At 39.2% G+C, this 22944-nt stretch overlaps 1 protein-coding gene across 5 annotated transcripts in view; it reads left to right on the forward strand.

The window, feature by feature from the left end:
* diaph2 (diaphanous-related formin 2) overlaps nucleotides 1-22944 on the forward strand; it is a 753551-nt gene that overhangs the window by 712980 nt on the left and 17627 nt on the right. For 3 of the 5 annotated variants that reach the window (XM_087992147.1, XM_087992148.1, XM_087992149.1), the window contains one exon: nucleotides 15536-15642. The exons of the other annotated variants lie outside the window; for them this stretch is intronic. In XM_087992147.1, the coding sequence (XP_087848273.1) occupies nucleotides 15536-15642 (107 nt within the window). The remainder of the gene's footprint in view (nucleotides 1-15535; nucleotides 15643-22944) is intronic. 5 annotated transcript variants of the gene reach the window in all.

Consider the following 22944-nt stretch of genomic DNA (forward strand, 5'->3'; position numbering starts at 1 on the left):
TATAGAACGTAGAACAATACCGCGCAGATCAGGCCCTTCGGCCCTCGATGTTGCGCCGACCTGTGAACTATTCTCAGCTTGTCCCCCTACACTATCCCAAAATCATCCATGTGCTTATCTAAGGATAGTTGAAATCTCCCTAATGTGGCTGAGTTGACTACATTAGCAGGTAGTGCATTCCATGCCCTTATCACACTCTGCATAAAGAACTTGCCTCTGACATCTGTCTTAAATCTATCACCCCTCAATTTGTAGTTATGCCCACCTTGTACAAGCTGACGTCATCATCCTAGGAAAAAGACTTTCACTGTCTACCCTATCTAATCCTCTGATCCGAATTACTGGCTAGCAACGATGGTGGATAAAATTTATGTCTTATTAGAGAAAATTATCTCATTCTCCCAGTAAACCAGTGACAATAGGGAAAGCTGACATCAGTGATGATTTCATAATTGGCAAACTTGAGAGTTTATGTCATAGGGAGATTTTAAAAAATGCATGACATGAAAATGTTGTTGTTTTCAACTTAAGACGAATGAATTAGACATAAGCACAAACTTGTTGCTAGGCAAATAAATTGCATTTCTTGATGGGGTCACAAGTTCTTATGAAAAAGTGACTAACGTTCACCCTTTGTCCTTCTGCTTTGTCCGACTAAATGCCTATCAAGCATTCAGACTTAGTTGACCTACAATTTACTCCTGCTAAAACATGGCAAGATTGAACCTTCAATACTTGGCTCCCACAACAAACTAAATATTTTTTGTGAATGCTTTCATACTTTATCATGCTGACTGGAGCTGTTGCATACTGGCATCCTCCGTAGTCCAGAGATGAGCTTCTTATCTCATAGCCCCTTTGTTGCAATGTTGCCCAACTTCCAACTGTAACATTGGCTGCTATCCCCGACCTCTGTCTGCTGCTGCATCCCATGTCCATGTCTTTTGTCACCTCGACATTCAAAAGTGCATCTGTTTTCTTGGCTACTCACATTCCCAAAATGGATCCATCTATAAAATTGAACTCTGCTACCCATACCCAGTATTCACTAATTCTTGGTCACCACTGCCCTCATTACAATTGGCTTCTGATATTAAACCGAGGCTTAATCTGCTTGCTCAGGTGGTATAAAAAACCCCATCAATTCATTGAAAACAATGGGAGTTGTCCCCATTGTCCTGGTCAATATTTATCCTTCAATCAACATCACAAAAAAAGATTATTTGCTCATTGACAGATTGCTGTTTGTGAGTGTTTTATGAGTGCAAATTAGCTAGCGAGTTCCCAATTTTTATTTCATGGGGTACCGCTATCAAGACAAGCATTTATTGCCATCCTTAATTGTCATTGAATGGACTGGATTGTTAAGCTGTTTCGGAGGGCAATTAAAAGTCAACGGCATAGGTTAGACCAGGTGAGGATGGAAATTTTTCTTCTTAATGGATATTGGTGGGTTTTCCTTGCTGTCCATGAGATGACTTTTCAACAACAATTGACGTTAGTGTCATGTTATTTTTCATTTTCAGATTTTATTAATCAGCTGCCATAGTGGATTTTGAGTCCTTGCCTTCAGAAGAATAGATTGGACCTCTGGATTAGTAATTCAGTGACATTGCCACTATTCCACCATTTCACTATTGCATTACAACAGGACAATTCATTGGCCATAAAATGCTTTGACATGTCAGTGGTTCTGAAAAACACTAAAGAAATTAAAGTCTTCCTTTCAGGTTCTATGCTGTGAAATTCCTTCCCTAAAACAAGTTTTTTTCTTTCCTCCAGCCTTTCCCTATTTTATGCCTGGTCTAAAAGCAACCTCTTTTGCAAGGTCTTTGAACATTCCATCAAATAGCACATTGGCTGAATGCCTGTTTTTGTCTGCTCACATCTTTTGGAAGCACTTTGGAATATGTTTTTCCACGTTAAACACAATTTAAAAAGCTTTCATTTGTGCTATTTTTGGACTTTGGTGCCTGCCAGGTGAAGTGAGTGATGGCCTGTTGTGAGATATTGGCTTATTTGCTGACAGCTCCAGAGATCTAAAGAGCAATGTAAGTTAGAATGGCAACAGTAAAGAATCCCTTCAAGAAGAGATCACATGCCAATATATTGTGTGCTATGCCATGACTGTTCAATGTGTGCTTGTATGATACTAATTTAGTGAATAAAGGAAAATAAATAAGAAAAGATTGTTAGTCTTGAACTTTGGGAAACCCTTTTGACCTCCATCTGTCCCACTCCTATTGCTTTCTGCCTTTTGATTTAAAAGCCAATGTTCTCTCATCAAAATCCGAGCTGGCAATGTGAAGGCATCTCTCGAGTATCTTTACACACGTGTGTTATATGTAGTCTTTTACCATAGGAAGATATAAAGCAGCACATATTCACATTTGGAAAAGCAGACATTGTACTCACCAATTCAAAGCTTACTTGCTGTCATACAAGGGTGCAAGAAAATGTAACAGTTTAACAGTTTGTGTTGACAGGATGTTTTAGGTGCAAAACCTGTAAAATGTATGGACAGCAATAGAATCATATTACTGCACCACAACGACTTTGTTGTTGCAATACGGCCATGCCCATATTAAAGGACAGAATGATTGCCAAAGTGTACAGCATACTGTGTATTTTACCATAAATCCAATTATCATTTATGTTGAGTTGGGTAGTTTATCTCATCATTTATTTAGAAGCCTGGCAAATTCTCCAATTTAGATCTACAATGTCTGGACATGGGAGACTATATTACTCATTTACTTAGCTCAACACAGTCGGTTTAGGCATAGCCATTCACCTTCACCACAGACTCTAAATTCTGCTATTTTCTCCTTGTGGTGACTTTGGACATTTGAGGCTCCTTAATTTCCTGGTCCTCATTCTCACTGGGCAACATTTTATCTCCTTGCTGCCACAATACTTTCTCAAACTTGTATTCAACATAGAAGTGTGATATGTAAGGTCAGAAAGGCTGGTAATCAGCAGAGGATTTTATTGCACTTTTTGGCCTGAATCCACAAGATGTTCTGGATCTAGAATGATTGTCATGGTTTTTGAAGGCCAGTCTTCCCTTCCAAGCACCTCCCCACACCATGGATTAGTCACTACTCAACTCAACCCCTTTGCACGAACTCTGTTGGGTCTACCTGTCTCACTGGTGAGTTGGAGCAAAACCAGAAATGGCGGTGGAGGACTCTGAAATGGGGGTTGCTTTAATATTGTGAAATCTAACTACTGGGCTGTTGCCTGTCCAGTCTGTGGCACAGCTGTCTTAAATTTGAGATCATTGTTTTTCTCCTGCTCTGATTAAATGCCAAGGTTGCAGTGATCCTCACAGTTTGATTTTTCAAAGCCTGCTCAGGCACTTCAGATGACAGTTAAAATTCAAAAACATTTCGAATGGATAAGAAGTCACATTTGCTCAGAATCAAGTAATAGCAGCAGCTTTACTTCATTCAGTGACATTGATTGAATGTTTCCAACCATTTTTAACTTGCAAACTTTTTTTATTTGCAAATACTGAACTCTGAAAGTCAAGTTGGTACAATGGGATTTGAGTCCCATTCTCTGAATTCCAGTTATGCTAGCATCTGGGTTACTTGTCCAGCAACGTAACTACTATGCTTTTGACTAACTATTATTTCAGCATCAAGTATTCTTACCTTTACTGTTGCTGTCAGAAGCAGATCATTTCAAAATGGCTGCTACATTCAATTTTCCTCTCTGTCTGTGTAGGGATACGGATGGCTGGGAATAATCAATATGAATATGCATTATTGCAGTGGTTCATTTGATCCTGTAACCCATGAGAATGAAGCCCAAGTGGCTTATGGTTTATTACCTGTATTTCTAAATTAAATTATCACCTTCTGCAAGTACCAGTAGAATTTTTTTTATTGGAATGGTGGACTGTTGGGGCAATGTTTGTGAAAATATTCTGCTATTTTTTCATTTTTATGTAATGTTTAATATTTTGTTATTTTCAGTCAGGTTTGAGAATTTTGAGTTTTATGAGTTAATCCAGAATTAAGTCAAAAATCCTACCTAATTTACTGATTGTTTTTTGGATGATAATATAGTACTACTCAGATTAAGTATTGATTTGTTCAAGTGAGGCATTGAAGAGCATATTCGATGATCATTTAGATGAAAATAAAGTGCAAGGATATGTGGGAAGAATTAGGTAATTGCCAGTAATGGTGTACATTTAAAGAGTTGGTGCAAACATGTCAAGCCTCTTTCTGTATTGTAACATTTCTGTGATTCCATGAAGATCCGCTACTTAATAACATGAGGAATACAGTGGAACCTCAATTATCCGAACATGATGGGTGGGTAATATTTCGTTAGGATAATCGATTATTCAGTTAATTGATTAAATGCCTTTCCTTTGAGGCTCGGAAGTTTTAAACTCTGCTCCCCGTTCAGGAGACTGCAGCAGCACACAGCACGTGAGGCCCCGCCCCCGCCCCCAACACTGTGCAAAACTGCCCCGACCCCGTGCAGCATAGCCCCGCGCAACATCGCCACCCCGCCCCCAACACCGGCCTCGCCACTGTGCAGCATCCCCAACATCGCCCCCGTGCAGTGCTCCCCGCCCCAACGCTGTACACCCCTGCGCCCCCTCTTGGGGCAGCTGGACTGTCCACCAACATCCAGACTGTTGCTGCTTTTGTGGGGTAGGTCTCCAAATAGTGCGTGCGCGCACACACATATACACACACACGCAGTCACAGCCCCTCACACAACTTTTTACTGCAACTTTATGACAGGTTATACCTTTGCCCTGTACAGGACAATGTTGGTCAGATTATCTGGGGAAATGGGGGGGAGGGGGCGGGGTGGTTAAGGTACACCCCTGTGTAGAACTCTAGGGAAAGTGTGGGGAGAGAGAGGGCAGGCAGTCAGTCATTTGGAGACTGTGCCTGTTTAATCACTGTAAACAAAAGATGCGATCACTGTTGGAAACCCGTCTTTGATGTAATGTTTCCATTGGGACCTGGAGATCTCCTTTGAATAATCCGGTTTTCGGATAATTGGTATTCGGACAATCGAGTTTCCACTGGATTATGTATGTAATGGGCGGTTTTACTCTGTTTGACATAGTTTGACATAAAATGAGTTCCATTAGAACCTGAGGGCCATAGTTAGGAATGGAGGCAGAAGTTTCCCCAATAATACTGGTTTTAAGCAGCCAAACTATTTCAAAACACCATTCCCAGTGCCGACAGTAATTACCAGGAAGAGAAACACAGGGATGAATTAAAACTATAAAAGTTCATTAGGAGCTCTGTTCTGACCAGATTCCTCAATTCTTAAAGTGTCAGATGAGTTCCCCACATCTTGAGAAACTGACCAGCAAAAAGGAGGGGGGAAATGGTAGTAAGCCATACCGATATGCCAGGGTAGCACCACAGCCCCATAAGTAGATCAGATGGGCAAAGATGGACTGGAGACTTGGTGAAGGGGTGCCCTTGGCATGGAACAGGTGGCAGGGGGAGTGGGCACTCTAGCATGCCAACTTTAAATCAGCTATTCCTCCTGCTATTGTATGGACAAAAGTGCAGGTGGAAGGCAGCCAAGGTCAATTGCTCAGAAGAAAGGTTGCAGCTAGCAATGTCTTTCAGAATTTGAGCACAGTGATAATAAGGAGCAACAGCATCCACAGAAATCGCAGAATCTCAAACAGCAGGAGGACACAGGACAGAAAGTAGGAGCAGGAAAGCAATGGAGGCCAAACCTTCACCATAGGATCTACTGCCAAAAAATGAATTACCAGGAGATGACCAAGAACTAGTGCAGCTGGAGATTGTGACTTTCCAAACCGATCTGTGACCTTGTCATCAAAGAACTCTCACCCCATAGCACAGTCTCCATGCCCTGCCTGCAGGGGTCAAAATCACTGTCCTTGAATGTTTTCTGTTCTGGCTAATTCTAAGGATCAGTTGCTGACATTAGTGGCATCTGAAAACACCGCTGCATCTTCCTGATCAATGAAGTGTGCCAGAGCTGGAGACACTTTTTATTTCATGATGGACTTCGGCTCATGGGAATATAGAACAATGAGGTTATAGGCATTCCTGAACTTCTCCAAGGACAGGATACCATCAATTGCATCCATGTCACCGTCAAGCCATCAAGTGACCAATCATTTATAGGATCCATCTATAGGAGCATCTAAAACAAGAAGTTCCTTCATGTGTGCATTTTGTTTCCACTTTGTGGCGTTCATGACTCTCAATATTCAGCAGTCCATGCTCACTCAGACTTTCAGTCTGATCCCAAAAGTACATGAATGGATTCGAGGCGTCAAGGTAAACTCTTTGCTGAGATGGCTACTGTATACACAGAAACACAAATGATGCAACCAATGTAACCTGCAGGCGAAAATCAGAAATTGCTGGAGAAATTCAGCAGGTCTGGTATCATCTGAGGAGAGAAAGCAGAGTTAACATTTTGAGTCCAGTGATCTATCTTCAGAACTGGAAAACAGTTTCTGCTTTTCTTTTTTGTTTCCAGTATTTGCAGTTCTTTATCATCGGGGTTTTAGAGATGCGACTCTGGTGTCTGGATCTGTTAGCTCTCTAACACTAACCTGCAAAGATCATTGTAAAGGACTGCTGCCTTTTCCACAACAAACTTCTCCATGAATATGTGGATCTTCAAGGTAATGACACCCTGGAATGGGACTGATCATAGAGATGCAAGTCTAAGAGAGAAGACGGAATTGGAGATAGAGGAAGATGAACGGAGATGCACAACATGGTTACCACCTCTGGTAATGAGCAAAGAATTTCTCTCCTTTCCCTCATGGCCTCCAGAATTAGATGCAGTTTGGAATTGCTGAAGTGTAGAGCTATCCTAGATACCAGGCCTCCAGCTCCCATACCATCTCACTTTCTCCTGATGGTAAGAAAATTTATGACCCAAACAACAGACCTCTCCCTCAGGGCAACCAACACCATCTGTAATAACTGCTGTTTAATTGAGTCCCACACTTGAACTGACCCAGTTCTATTCCAACCCCCAAAGTTTCAAAAGTGATAGCAATCTGTCTCCATATCAATTATAGGCTTCCCTATGCCCAAACCAAAGGTGGGAGTCTCAACCCTGTATTCCACATCAAAGGCAAAAACTTTGCTCTAATTGTTTCCAGGAACTCCGTCATAGAGATGTACAGCATGGAAACAGACCCTTTGGTCCAACCCGTCCATGCTGACCAGATATCCCAACCCAATCTAGTCCCACCTGCCAGCACCCGGCCCATATCCCTCCAAACCCTTCCTATTCATATACCCATCCAAATGCCTCTTAAATGTTGCAATTGTACCAGCCTCCACCACATCCTATGGCAGCTCATTCCATACATGTACCACCCTCTGTGTGAAAAAGTTACCCCTTAGGTCTCTTTTATATCTTTCCCCTCTCACCCTAAACCTATGCCCTCTAGTTCTGGACTCCCTGACCCCAGGGAAAAGACTTTGTCTATTTATCCTATCCATGCCCGTCATACTTTAGTAAACCTCGACAAGGTCACCCCGCAGCCTCCGACGCTCCAGGGAAAACAGCCCCAGCCTGTTCAGCCTCTCCCTGTAACTCAGATCCTCCAACCCTGGCAACATCCTTGTAAATCTTTTCTGAACCCTTTCAAGTTTCACAACAACTTTCCGATAGGAAGGAGAGCAGAATTGAATGCAGTATTCCAACAGTGGCCTAACCAATGTCCTGTACAGCCGCAACATGACCTCCCAACTCCTGTACTCAATACTCTGACCAATAAAGGAAAGCATACCAAACGTCGCCTTCACTATCGTATCTACCTGCGACTCCACTTTCAAGGAGCTATGAACCTGCACTCCAAGGTCTCTTTGTTCAGCAACACTCCCGAGGACCTTACCATTAAGTGTATAAGTCCTGCTAAGATTTGCTTTCACAAAATGCAGCACCTCGCATTTATCTGAATTAAACTCCATCTGCCACTTCTCAGCCTATTGGCCCATCTGGTCCAGATCCTGTTTCAATCTGAGGTAACCCTTTTCGCTGTCCACTACACCTCCAACATCAGTCAATTAGAAATCAAGTAGGCTTTTATTTTAAAGCTTAATTTTTAGCCATCCAGAGGAATAAAACTGCATCAGATACCTCATAACCAGTCAGAATTGTGTCAGGGTGACTGGAGCACAACTTGCATATATTTATGCAGGTTCTGCCTCCATCAGGGCAGCACCTCCGATATCCAAGGAAATGGGAGCATTAAGGTAGCAACTGTTGTTTGGAGACTAAGCAGTTTGTGTACCACTTAGGCTTTAAATCTAGTTCCACCTATTTTTATGGCTTCTTCAATAAGCACATGCTTCTAAATTATCCAGTTGATATTACTTTAAAACTCATGATAATCCAATTACTCTGGATCAGAAAATCAAGGCCAAGAGGTTTATTAGACAGGAATCATGTGTATATGTGTCATTTATTTGGGCAAGCACATCAGCTAAAGCAATAAAATGAAAACCGTGATAATGAAAGTTGATGTAGAGCTGAAGTATTGAAGACTGAGTGAATCTCCTCTTTTATAAGTCAGAGATTGATAGACTTTACATGGGTTTTCTCTATTGTTGACATGGTACTGGTTTTGTATAGATGCTAATCTAGTGTGGTATCAATCTGGAATTGAGGTCTTAACTGTCTTTGGAGCAAAGAAGAGGACATCTTGTTTCACTTTGATGTCAAATCAGAATTTGATTCTTTATCCTTAACTATAGATACCAATGTAAAGCAAGAACTTAATTTACATCAGTCCACCTTTAGAGAGTTAAATCACCAATTTTCTTACATGTGTGAAGAAGTTTTATGTTCTGTGACTATAGCAGATCATTTCACCTTTTGGTATATTTTGAAAATATTACCAATTTTCACTTTGTGTTGTATTTTAACCGTGATAACTTAAGTCAACAAGACAATATAATTCATACAATTCCACATAGGATACCCAAATTATTAAACCGCCAGGAGAGGAGGAATGAACTAGCTCCCTTTCTTTAATCACCTGCCCCCTCAGTTAGTTGCAACAGGATTAAATTAAAAATGTATCCCCTCCTTGGGGATACTTCCAGACTCAGATGAACTTCTGCTTTAAAGGGATCCAATTGCAGTGGAGGTTATGTGATCATGCTGACGTGCACAGTTGATTTCAAGTTTCGTGGTTTTGTTGGTTTGTTTCAGATTTTGATAAACCAGGATTGAATTCCAGCATTCATGGGGAGAGTCCTTTTCTTGTCTTGTTTCATTTTGTCTGGATTACTAGTTGGCTGGCTGATAGTCTCATATTTGGAGTGCTGACTATCTTTACCTGCAACACAGGGGTGACTAGGGAGTATTTCTTCAACTGTGGCCTTCACAGTGTGCTCTGCTCAAATCCATGCTAGTGCACATGGCAGACACAAGAACATTCACTTCAATGAAGTTGAAACTAGCTTTTTAACTCATGTCCTTTTGTATTCTTCAAAGGAAAAATAAAACAATGTGTCTGCCATAATACACAGGAGATAGCTTGCTGTTAAGCAGGGTGTTGTCAGCCCATTGTTACCTTTGTAGTCAGAAGATATTACAGTCCAGGCTATTTTGACTGCCCTATTCCTGTTCTAAATGTTGTTTGAAGTTCCCTGTTGGTGGTAGAAGTAGATTTTAGATATTTTTAATCAACCTGTTCAGACATGTTATGAAATACTTCTGGAGCAGATTGGACTTGAACACAGGCCCTCTGTCCAGAGTTGAGAGTGCCACCACTGCACCACAAGCAATTGTTGCATGTAGATTTATACCAGTTTTTAAAAAGAAAACTACAAGAAATGAAAATATTTCCCAGGTCCATATAGAAGCAGTAGACAAGTGATTTGTCATCAAAAATAGATTATATGGGCTGAACTTGTTTTCATTGGAGTTTCAAAGAATGAGCAGTGATTTATTTGAAGTTCAGAAGATCCTGAATGGTTTGGACAACATGGGCATGAGAAGGGTGTTTACTGTTGTGAATCTAGAACTGGGGGCACTGTTTTTAAATTTAGATGTTATTCTTTTAGCATAGAAGTGAGGAATGTTTTTCCTCTGAGGTTGAGGTGACTTTGGAACTCTGCAACGGAGTCAGTCAAGAAATATCTTTAAAGCAGAGGTGGAAGGATTGTTATTCGTTCAGGGATTCACGGGTTCTCGGGTAGATTAGAATGTGGAATTTATAATATTAAGAGATCAGTCACAATCTTATGGAATGGAGGAGCAGAATAAAATGGTTGACTTTTGATTCATTTGTGCATGTGAGTCTGAATGGTCTGATTGGCCACTTGCCATGTCCAGTTATAAATTATAATTGATTTTTTTTCCAAAATGCTACAGTTTATGCACTTGAAGGTTCCGTAATCTTTTAGTGGATGTAAGAACGAGGAAATATTTGTGAACTCAGACATTTTTATGACACAATGATTATTTTCCATATTCATTTTTATTTTTCTGGCCTTGTTCAGATGCTCATAGTATTGAGTCTTATATTTCTTTTAACGTTTAATTCATTCATATTTTCATACACAAACATCTCGATTCTACTTTGGTTTGTCTATTTTTGCCTCACATTTCAATTGCTGAAAGCTGCTTGTACACCACTGAATTGTTATCTTGGTTATGAATCTTGAGTCAGGGCCTAACTTGATATCAGAGTGGAGGAGACTGAGATTTCCTGGAGAAGGACATCTTTCTCGACTTTGCTTCGGCGATACCTTAATAAGCCTTAATGCCAGATTCACACTATGCAAGTTTAGAATCCATACAAGGCCAAAATCACTTCAAATCAATGCTGACCCTTCCAAAATAACTACATTTTCAATGTATGCAGATAGTTGATAAATGGTTAAATGATTCATACAGTGGATAATTTGGCTTTCATATGGGCTGAATTAATGTGTATTTTCAGTTTAGATTTAAAAATGGAATAACATTGCCACAGATGGAAGTATCAAGGTAACATGTGTTTTAATCTCAAAGCAATTTACATTTAGGGAACTCACAAACTATTTTTTATTTTATTCATTTATGACATATTGTATTATTGGTAGATAGTGGCAATGCCTCCTGTACACTTACAGGAGTTGTCTGGACAAGAGCTTTTAGAATTTCAGGGAAGTGATACTATATATAACTAGTTATTCCTCAAGGGTGGCAGTTGTTCATTAAATGTTGATTTTCTGTCAAAAGGAATTATTAATCTACCATTCTAAATGGATTTAAGTTGCAGAAGGACATTGTAATAAACAATTATGTATACCTTTTAAAATGGTTGCCAAAAATTTATATACTTTATACAAAGGGAAGGACAAATTGAATTTTTAATCTTATGTTTTACATTGGAGTTATTTTCCCCCTAATAATCAAATCAGTGTCATTCCCTGAAGCTTTTTGATGCTTAGCACGATAAATTGAAATATCGCTTTTTCAATGCTTGAAAAATTGATGAGTTTAGGAATGTGTTCCTCAGATTAAAAGATGAAATGTTTGGAAGCCGCATTAAGTTCTTTGATCTGTGCCTGGCTACAGTTTTTCTTACCCTTTTTCTGTACAAGGACCCCTAATGGAAAAGTATATCACTCAGTAAATATGATTTGCTTGAGTGATGAGTGTCAGAATTGTTTTCATTTAAAAGGTATAATTCTCGACCCACAACAAATATAATATTATTAGTGTTTTGGAACGGAGACCATTGGTGACATTGATTTATATGAAGAAATTAATAATGCTTGAGAGTACGGCATTGATTCTATATGAAACATACAGAATAAGTGCAGGCTTGCTGTTGCTTGTGTTTATTGAGGAGAATGATCCATTTTAATCATACCATTTTACACAAAATGGCAGTTTGAGTAGCACAGTAGGTTGGCTCAAAATTAGCACAGGCTTGCTGTTTTCAGTACAGTATTTAAGCATCTCTGTGTGAAATAATTTATGCCTGCAGGGTTAACCTCGTGGCTATTTTGGTCTGACAATGAGATGAGCTACCTAGATCTTGTAATTCAAGGTTTATTAAATCAAAATTCTGTTCCCTTTCTCCTCTTATATTCCACCTCAGATGTCCTATTTCTATTGCATCTATTGACCAACTTAGGATAGTTGTGACTATAAATTACATTTCTACTGCTTGAATATTTTAAAGGATGATTGTATTCTGTGCAGTATCTTTGATTTTTCTTAATATTAAAATGAGTACCATTATAATTGAGCATAGGCGTTGGGAGATTATGTTGCAGCTGTACAGGGATGTTGATTAGGCCACTTTTGGAATATTGCGTGCACTTAAAAGACTTCATCAATGCGCTTAATGATTATCAACTTTCCATCAAGGTTAAAGCCACAACACACAAGGAAAGCATTAATTTCCTTGGCACCACACTTTTTAAATTGGCACAGGACAACAGGTACAAATTTTCAGTCAAAGTATTTTTCAAAATAACTCATGCACCCTTGGAAACACTTTTTAAAAAAAAAATTACCTTAACCAGTCTGTGGAAGATATGTTTAAGTGTACAAAGGAACCTTGATTATCTGAATTTGCATTATCCAAACAAGATCACAACGTCCCGATGCTTGGCTAAACTGTGTTATCTGGCATTCAATTATCCGAACAAAAAACTCCCCATCGTTCAGATAATCAAGGTTCCTCTGTATTTCCTGCACATGAGTGCAATGCTAGAATATTTTAATATGGCAGTGAATGTCCTTTATACTGCATCTCTGGTTGCAAACTCTGATAAAACATTAGAATTGTCACAGAGTTCATTCCAATAGCATTTACAACATATAGTAGTCCCTAAGCATGTGCAATCTTGAGCTAGAGATTTCAGATTTATTTGCAAGGAATTAATTAGCTTCAAGATTCCAAGTTGTGCTGGCTCTCACTTAGCTGAGTAATTTTTGTTGGTGCTTTGAAAATTGTCCTTCCCTGTCCCCCTCCTCCCTTCTATCCCGAGTCATCCAGACACCATTTTCCACCCCCAGCAGGGGCCTCCCAGATCCAACACCCCTCAGAGAAAAGATTTCTCCTCAACTTTCTTTTATCCGTTCTATAAATTGCATTAAGTGATACGCTCTGTTCATTGACCTCTCTGTTAGGAGTAAGTGATCCCTCATATTTACCTTTCAAAATCTTCATAATTTTAAACACCACAGTTAAATCTCCCTCCTTTGTTCCATGACAAACAACCTCAGCCTATGCAAATTTTCTGCATTCCTGGCAACATTCTCATAAATCTCTGCTGCGTTCCCTCCAATGTGGTAACATCATCTCTGTAATGTCATACCAGAACTATTAATGTTGTATTCCAGCTGTGTCCCAACTCGTTTTCTTTTACACTCCTGGTGTAATTGTTTTGCTCTATTGCCTCGGCTAATAAAGGAAAGTGTACTGCATAACTGCCATAGTGACTATGCTGCTATCATCAAGGAATTTGTAGCATGGGCTTCATGGTCCGTCTGCTTATCTACGCCAGTCAGTTTTGAATATCTTTTGTGCATCCCTTGCCTTCCCAAATGGAACACCTCAAACTTCTTTGAGCTCCATTTGCCACATTTCTGCACACTTGACCAATTCATTATCATCATCTTGCAGTTTGCAGGATTCCTCCTTACAAAAACTCATGTAGCCAATCAGCTTATCATCTACAGTTACTTAATCATGCTTCCCTGCATTCAAGTTTAAATCATTGATATATTCCAAAAAAAGCAAGGAATCTAGTTTATCTGCCAGATCCTGGCAGAGAATACTGGTGATTGTTTTGCAGGGTATTTGAGGTTGGATATATCTGTTTGTTTGTTCATTAGTATAACCTACCCAGAAAGGTGGCTGTCACAAAGCCACAACTCTGCCTGCCATTTACTGCCCTTATACTTCAACACAGAATAGAATAGCAATTTATTGTCACGTGTATTTTTACAAAAAAACAAGTGGGCAAAAGAAAGTGAACCTCACCCAGCCCATTGTATCTGTCGTCTGTTTTCTCCTCTGCTTCTCTTTCCTAAATTTTCCATCAAATTTCCTGCTGCTGATTGCTGCTGTTTGCCTTTGCTGCCATTATTCTGTTATACAGATACTCTGTAACTCTCTAAAAATATTGATTTATGTGAAGGTGAAGTCTTCGAGATATCAATGGACATTGTGTCTCTATTCACTTCAGAAATTAAAGCTTAGGCAAGCTATTCTACTATGGAATAGTCACAACTCAACGTAGTCTCCCATTTTTGCCAACACTTAGATGTCTGCATTTTTTAAATCATTGTCACAAGATAGTACTAAAGACGAAAACACAACTTGAATTTTATATATCATTCCATTCACTTCATCAGTCTCTCAACTGACAATGAAGTCAGTGTAATGCATCTCCTACAGCCTTACCGAAGAGCCAATTTAACATTCACTAATCACTGAAGTTTTGTAAGATCACTAGAAATGAGAGATCAGCTGGTTAAGGCGAAAGGAATATATATAATAATACTATAGCTAAATCTATATGTTAAATGTTGGAAAGTATTGAAGATAAAGTTCATAAAATCATAAGCTATGGAATAGGGAGATGTGCAGATGAAATTTAATGCAGAGAGATGTGGTTTGATGTATTTTGAAAGACTTGCATTTATATAGCATCTCTCATCACCTTCAGGTGTCAAAAAGTGCTTGTATAGTGTAATATATTAAGTCCTGTAAGTAGGAATCGTAGCAGCCAATTTACATAGAGCTAACTCCCACAAGCACAAATATAAAAATGATCAGATAATCTGTTTTATCTATTTTCAGGATATTCATTGGGTCATTTGGGCTGTTTCCCTTGCTTTGAAAGCACTAGGGACCCGGCTTCGATTCCAGCCTCGAGTGACTGTGTTTGCATGTTCTCCCTGTGTCTGCCTAAGTGTCATCCGGATACTCCAGTTTCCTCCCATAGTCCAAAGATGTGCAGGTTAGGGTGAATTGGCCATGCTAAATTACCATAGTGTTGTTGTAGTTCTGTTCGCCGAGCTGGGAATTTGTGTTGCAGATGTTGCGTCCCCTGTCTAGGTGACATCCTCAGTGCTTGGGAGCCTCCTGTGAAGCGCTTCTGTGATGTTTCCTCCGGCATTTGTAGTGGTTTGAATCTGCCGCTTCCGGTTGTCAGTTTCAGCTGTCCGCTGCAGTGGTCGGTATATTTGGTCCAGGTCGATGTGCTTATTGATTGAATCTGTGGATGAGTGCCATGCTTCTAGGAATTCCCTGGCCAGGATCCAATATACCGACCACTGCAGCGGACAGCTGGAACTGACAACCGGAAGCGGCCACCTGGTGCACATGGTTCACTGAGAGAGCCACCTCTTCTCTCTCTCTCCCCCCCACCCCCACCCCCAACCAAAGTCAGCATAAAAATCTCACAGCCCTCAATAAGATTTCTGGTGTCAATAACTAAACAACTTTAAAGCATGGCAATGATTTGTGGCGCAATGTTAAATATGGACTCTCTGTATTTGTTGTCATTTTCAGCATTTCAAGATGAAAGGGGAAAGTTTAGGAGAGAGGTGCAAGGAACATTTTCACACAGACAGTGGTGGGTGTCTAGAATGCACTGCCAATGGAGGTGGTGGAAACAGGCAAGTGAGCAGCGTTTAAGGCATATCTTCATAGATGCATAAATGGGAGGTGAACAGAGAGACACACATACAGGCAATAAGTAACGGGTCTAAATAAGGATTGGAAATCAGTGCAGGCCTGGTGTGATGTAGGGCCTTTTCCTTTGCTGTATTGTCTTGTACTATTGTATTGTATAATTTCAAAATTGGAGAGAGTTCTTCAAACCATTAGGCTGAGCAAGTAACTCTTTGAATTTCTGCGTGTTTCCAACAGATAAAGTAGATATCCCATATTCCTTGTTCTGAGCAACCAGTGGATTTTAAAGTTTGCAACTCCTCAGTCATTCATGACTCAAAGGTCCTTGTGAATGTTCCATTTTGCAATACATTATTTGCTATTGTATGTGTTTGTTGACATTGACATGGCCTGATTAAAAGTAAATATCGATTGGCATCATACAATGCCTTTTCATGTAAGATTCAGGCCAGTTTTTGTTTCGTAGACTAGTTTGTACTATTGGGATACAAGAAACAAAGGCAGTGGTTCTGTCTTTAGTTTTTCATGAAACAAAGCATTTTCTTTACTTGCCCGGTTCAATGTTGCCTTTGATTTTTGAAGTGGTATTTTGTTTTAAAACCACTACGTGAGAAGAAAGCAAGAAAAAATGTATTGCTTTAGGATAAAACACTGTTGCATTTAGCAGAAATATATAAAGGAACAATACTCTAGTAGCAGTGAAGTAAAATGATTACTTGAAACAGTATATTCATATATTTTTCTCATTTTGCATATAGTACTTTGCGTTATGTGTGGGATGAATCCACCTGGACTGCTTTCAATCTCTTTCTGCTATTTGAAAAGGCATGTGCTAACATAGATTGTACAGAAATAGAAATAAAATTCCCTCTGCGTAAAGTGCACTCTCCATACTGTTTAATAAAATATTTTTTGCAGAATATCTCAAACAAGACAACTTTCAGACTTTCATTTCAAGTTTTTGATTATTCTGTGGCTCAATGTTAAGATTGGTATTGACTCCTGTCAAGGATTTTCTTCGGAGAAGAGAATAAAAAGGTTTCTCATATGACTTGGTGTATGTTGTGTCAAATCGAGTATTTTCATTTTAAGTGCAAAGTGAAGGCTGTTGTCAAAAAATGCCTTCAAGCCTCAGCAGGTTCTGGTCTCCTGTGACTCTGTTTTTGAGAAACTCGGTCTGGCTTCACAAAATGATGGGAATCTGAATGGACACATACATGCTTATTGCAGGCTCACAGCCACTACATATCATTAGTGAAAAGATGCACGGGGCAAGGAGACCTCTGCAATGTCAGTTTCATTCTTTGAAAAGACAATTGCCTTGCTAACTTTGCTTTCCCACAGATATTTAGCATCCCTACACTCCTTGTAGAATTTTACAATAACCATTAGGTTTATAGTCCTGAGTGAAAGCATTTGAGGAGGTAATCAATTAAGCGGAGTGTCAAGATATTTTAGGATTTCAAATTGATTCAAGCTGCCAGCAGATCTGTATAATTACTGTGGTCTCTTGTGGAACGGTTTGATGTAAGCAAAGGTAAGCTCAAACTACAAATCAAAAATTTAAGTGAAGGGCAAAACATATGGCATTCAGGTGATGAAACAACTGAAGAAAGTATTATTTTGAGAGTTCAGTGTACCTGCTTATTGTTTATGCAGTAAATTCTGTAAGCAATCGACAGAAAGTACCACTTGCTAACAGAGCCACTAGAGCTCCCATTGACTTATAGTCTGACAGAACTTCTTTCTTTGTTTATTTCAAGATATTTGTCTTTGGCATTTATCATTAATCTCTAATTGCCTTTGAGAAGGTGTGGGGAGCTGTCTTTGTAAATACACTTCAGAGACGATGAAAATTCAAGCACATTGCTACAGATTCACAAGTAGGTCAGACCTCAATGATGGCAGATTTCCTTCAAATTACTGAACCATTTGATTTGTTGTCACCATTATATATTTTATTCCAAATTCATTTGATTATTTTAATATTTCTTTTCTGTTCATTTATGGGATGTGTGTGTCACTGAATGGCCAGCATTTATTGCCCATTCCTAGTTGCTCTTGACAAAGTGGTGGTGAGCTGATTTCTTGAACCACTGCAGGTTGACCCACAATGGGAAGGAATTCCAGGATTTTGACCCAGTGACAGTGAAGAAGCGTCGATATATTTCCAAATCAGGATGGTGAGTTGCTTGGAGGAGAACTTGCAGGTGAAAATGTTCCCATGTATCTGCTGCCTTTGACCTTCTTCATGGAAGTGGTAATGGGTTTGGAAGGTGCTGTTTGAGAATCTTTGGTGAATTTCTGCAATGCACCTTATGGATAGTACACATTGTTGCTACTGAGCATCAGTGGTGGAGGTAGTAGATGCTTGTGGATGTAGTGCTCATTAAGCATGCTGCTTTGTCCTTGATGATGCCAAGCTTCTTGAGTGGTGTTGGAGCTGCAGTCATCTAGGCAAGTGGGGAATATTCTATCGCACTCCTGCCTTGTGCCTTATAAATTATGGACAGGTTTTGGGGAGTCAAGACATGAGTTGCTTGTTATAGTATTCTTAGTCTTTGACCTGCTCTTGCAGCCATTGTGTTTATGCAGCTAGTCCAGTTGAGTTTCTGGTCAATGGTAAGCCCCCAGAATGTTTATAGTGTGCGATTCAGTGATGATAACACCATTGAATGTCAAAGGGCAGATGTTAGATTGTTCCTTATTGGTGATGGTCATGGCCCAGCATTTGTGTGGCACAAAAGTACTACTGTGAGGAATTGTCCAATTCCAGAGGCACATGATGTGACAATTGTCAGCTAGCAACTGTTCTACAAGATTTAAAATTTTAAAAGAAAGAAAAATTCCAAACTAATTGTTTGCTAATCTTACATTAAAGTCTGAAGAGAATGGCACATTGAATGGCCTGATTAAAGGTCACATCTAAAGCATTAACTCTAGGCAAAAGTTAATTCTCTTCATGGTGGCAGATTTGGTGATGAGGAGCCATTTAATTTGGTGAGAGGGAAGCCTGCCACTTCCCTTATCTATACTCCCCAGCAACCCCACTTTAGAATTTCCCTTCCCACATCAGTTGTGATTTGGGATCCAGAAGTTGAATAATCTCCTCACAGTAGTGAAACTGCAAATTGGAATAAGACCTATAATTACTATTCACAGTTTTAGACATAGTGGCATAGTGATTCAATTATTAGACTAATAATCCAGTTATCTAAATTAATAATTCAAATTTGTGATTTCAAATCCAACAACTGCAGTTAGGAAATTCAAATTAGGCCGAGAATGGGTGCCATATTCCTCCAGATGCACTGCCATTCAATAGGACTGCCTGCTTCTAATTGACTGGCAATTCTTTATTGGCGGGGATTCTAAACCTGAGATCCTTAACTTGCTGGTACATAACATGATGGGCCTCTAACCAGCTTTCCAGCCAATAAAGGAACCCCATCACCTCCATTAGATACTGCCTTTGTCTTTCTCAATACAGATGCTGATACACCTGCTATTTACTTCCAGCATCTCCTTCCATTTAAGAAAACAAAATTTACTTCTGCAAAACCAAATTAATTCTCAACTCCAGTCACAGACTAGTAAGGTTTCTGTGTCTTTCCTTTAATTTCATATAGAAACAACGAACATTGAAATTAGTGCTACTGTGACATTCATCTGATACTCCTCTACTTACAATATTGAGAGAATCATTAAGCCTTTTAAAATGAGTAAGTTTGTACTCTTGTTAAATTAGCAAACAGAGGGATATTATGATCAGTGTTGAGTTTTCTGACATGAATACAAAAATATTTTGGGGGTTATTCTCACAAACAAGTCTAAAGTTAGCATGCAGCCAAGGTACTTTAGATTACACAAAATAAATTAACTTTCAACTAGAATACTTAGAATCCCTACAATGCAGATATAGACCAGTCAACCCATCAGGTCTGCACTGACCCTCTGAACAGCATGTCGCCTCGACCCACCGTAAACCCACATTTCCCACAGCTAACCCACCTAGCCTGCACATCCCTGGACACTATGGGCAATTGAGCATGGCTAATCCACCTAACTTGCACATCTTTGGACTCTGGGAGGAAATTAGAGCATCCAGCAGAAACCTGCACAGACATGGGAAGAACATGCAAATTCCACCGAGGCAATCACCCAAGGCTGGAATTGAACCCAGATCCCTGAGGCAGTGAGGCACCAGTGCCACCATGCCACCCTTTAACTATTTCAACAATTTTTTGTTTTCATAAGTTATTTTAACTGGCAAATGGATTGCATTTACTTCTCAAAATTGGTGATCAAAGTTTAAATAAGATCAAACTGTGGCCTGCCACCTCTAAAAAGTTGTTAAATAGGGAAAAGTAGCAGTTCCTGGAACTATTAGTTAGCATAAACCAAAAATTAATTGTGACTGAAAAGAACAGGTCATTCTGCTGTAACGCATTTCGTCAGCGCGAATTGGTTATAATGCAATTGACCCAATTGTGCACGTTGTTTGGATATGCAAACGTTCTGCTGAATGGGTATAGCAATCTTCTACAGTGCGGTTTTCTATAGCGCAAGGTGGCAGAGGAACAGAACTGTCAGGTTGCAGCAGAACGACCTGTAGCTATTACATGGCTAACTTCACAGCCTTAAGCTTACTGATTTGTGTTCAGCATTGCTTGACATTCAAAGTTGTCAGCCAAAAATTAAAATCTGTCTACTGTTAAAGACTTGTTGATTCTCAGTGGGGTTAGACTCTTCACATTAAACCATTAATTCCCCTCAAATTAAATAAGCTCAAGCATTCTCAACCAGTCTTACATAATGACCAAGCAGAATTTGATTTGAATTCATTAGAGATACTCCAAGGGTCTTTAAAATGAAGAACTGTTTGAGAAGCATAGAACTCAAGGATTAATATTTGACTAGTGGCATCTGATTCTAAAATATTGGCATGTTCGATATTCTGCTCTCACTGTTGTATGCGTGGTAAATTTACTAAACTTTGCACTGGTATTTAAGACTTGTATTCATTAGCTTAACAATATTAATACAGGACTGAAATGAAATATTTAGTGATACAACAATCAGCAAATAAATGAAGTCGATGGTGATTTTCTGCATATCTATAAAATATTCAGGCGTTCAGTTCAATGCCATATTTGAACCATTAAACCTTACATTGGTAATTTCAATTTCATCAACTGATCCATGCATGGAAAACATATGCATTGAACTTGAACATCTGTATATAGGCTTAAAGAATTCTGGAAATTATTCTACGCCCCCCCCCCCCCCCCCCCCACAGCAGAATCAATTTTTGATGTTTGTAATAGTAAGAGCATTTATTTGTGCATGGTGGCAGTACTTAAAATTTGGGAAACCAAGTTGACATGTCTTAATGTGTTGATCACTTTCTATCTTGAAAGTACATTGGAACCTTGATAGAACTTGGTGGGCAAACAACAACTCCAAACTTATATGTAAGCTGATCAGTAGCAGAAGATTTTGTTAAGAACTTACTTCATTTATTGTGCACAGTGGTATTCAGAGGTTAATTATCCCAAGGTTCTTCATGGCAATCTGTCAGCTAAAGAGAAGGTTATAGGGTGTAAGCTATTAAAATTGGACTCTCAAAGCTACTTTCAACCCTCGGGACATTGTAGAACCTGAAAACCAGAGTTGGTCTTTGTAAAATCACATTTATTCCCAAAACATTGGCAAGAATTAATTCAATGAGTCGTCAAGACAATAGTTATAGGGCACATAAATGCAATCCATCTTCAGACCGCAGAGAATATCTCCATCATAACCTAGGCAGAACAGTCTGCTTTTCTAAAATGTTTGTACTTATTCAAAAAAATCCATACAGTGCAAGCATGTGCTCCAAACTGCACTTGCACTGTGTGATATCCAGCAATGCTTTTAAGTGGTGCTATTGTGTAATGAGTGTCAAATTTCCTGTAGTTAGTTGGGTTTGAAAATATTTGTCTACATCTGTACATTCCTGGCAAGTGACCAATGACGGCACCTGCTGTTTTCTGCAGTCGTTTTCTGAGGCCATAAGCTAGTGTTCTAAATGACATGGAAACAAAGATCCATTCCACAAACTGTTGTGACAGTAAATCATTCTGAAGATTATCCTTTCGCTTTCTTATGTTGAATTTCTGACATTGCCTAATTGTTTGATCTGAGCGTCTTGTTATGTGTTCATGCAATTATCAGGTTGAGATTTTAGACTGATTGTGAAGTGCATATCCATTTGTCACATGCCTCTACTGATTGGTATGGAATTAAAATTTGATGGTACAAAAAGCTAAACAGCCCCTAATTTTATTAGCTGCAAATATAACCTTAAGAAAAGGGACTAAAAGTGTTTCTCTGCTACATCCCAAGTAAATAACATTCTAATTTTGTATTTGTTTTGTCTGACACCCCAAAGTTTATCCACCATCTACATGCCACAAGTATGATGGAATGCTCTCAACTTAGCTGGTTGTGTGCAGCTCCAACAATGTTCAAGAAGCTCAACGTCATCTAGAAGAAAGTAGCTGCTGCTCGACATCTCTTTCACTACCTTCAGTGTTTACTTTTTTCACTTGCCATGGCACAATGGCAACAGTGTGTACCAGGTACACCATGCACTTCAACTCACCAAGGATCTGTCAATAGCTCTTTGCAAACCAGTGATTCCTAATATCTGAAGGATACGAGCAGCAGGTGCATGAAAACATCACAACTTGCAACTTCCCCTCCAAGACATAACCAGTCTTGCCTTGGAATCCTTCTCCTTTACTGGCTCAAAAAACTGAAAATCCCTTTCTAACAGTGTTGCAGATATATCTCATGATCGGCAGTTGTTCAGGGAGGCTTTCTTCGTGGCTTTCACATGGGCAATTAGGGATGATCATTAAATGGTAGCCTAACTGACCCATGAAAAAAATAAATGTTAAGTTTTTATTTTGTGCTTTTTTATTCAGTAACTGATAAGAAGAACCTTTTTCCACATATCAGTAAAGATTTTGTTTTAGTTACCACTGTGATTTAGTTGCTCAGGTTATCCAGGTTCCTCAGTTATTTGAAGATATTGCCATGTAGATGATAGAACCAATTCCACATACATTAATTCTTTTTGAATGTCTGATAGGTAATCTGTGTTAAACAACATTCAAAATTATTCCTTTCTGTTAACATGCATAGCTTTAAACAGAAATAGTTTAGCAAGAAAGGATGTATCATGCCTTTGAACAACCTTGCATTATCCGTTCTGAAATACATGGAATTACGTAAACCAA

The sequence above is a fragment of the Chiloscyllium plagiosum genome, unplaced genomic scaffold, assembly GCF_037043375.1.
Source record: "Chiloscyllium plagiosum isolate Xiang-an unplaced genomic scaffold, Cpla_swu_hap1 HiC_scaffold_11, whole genome shotgun sequence".
Taxonomy (NCBI): Eukaryota; Metazoa; Chordata; class Chondrichthyes; order Orectolobiformes; family Hemiscylliidae; genus Chiloscyllium; species Chiloscyllium plagiosum.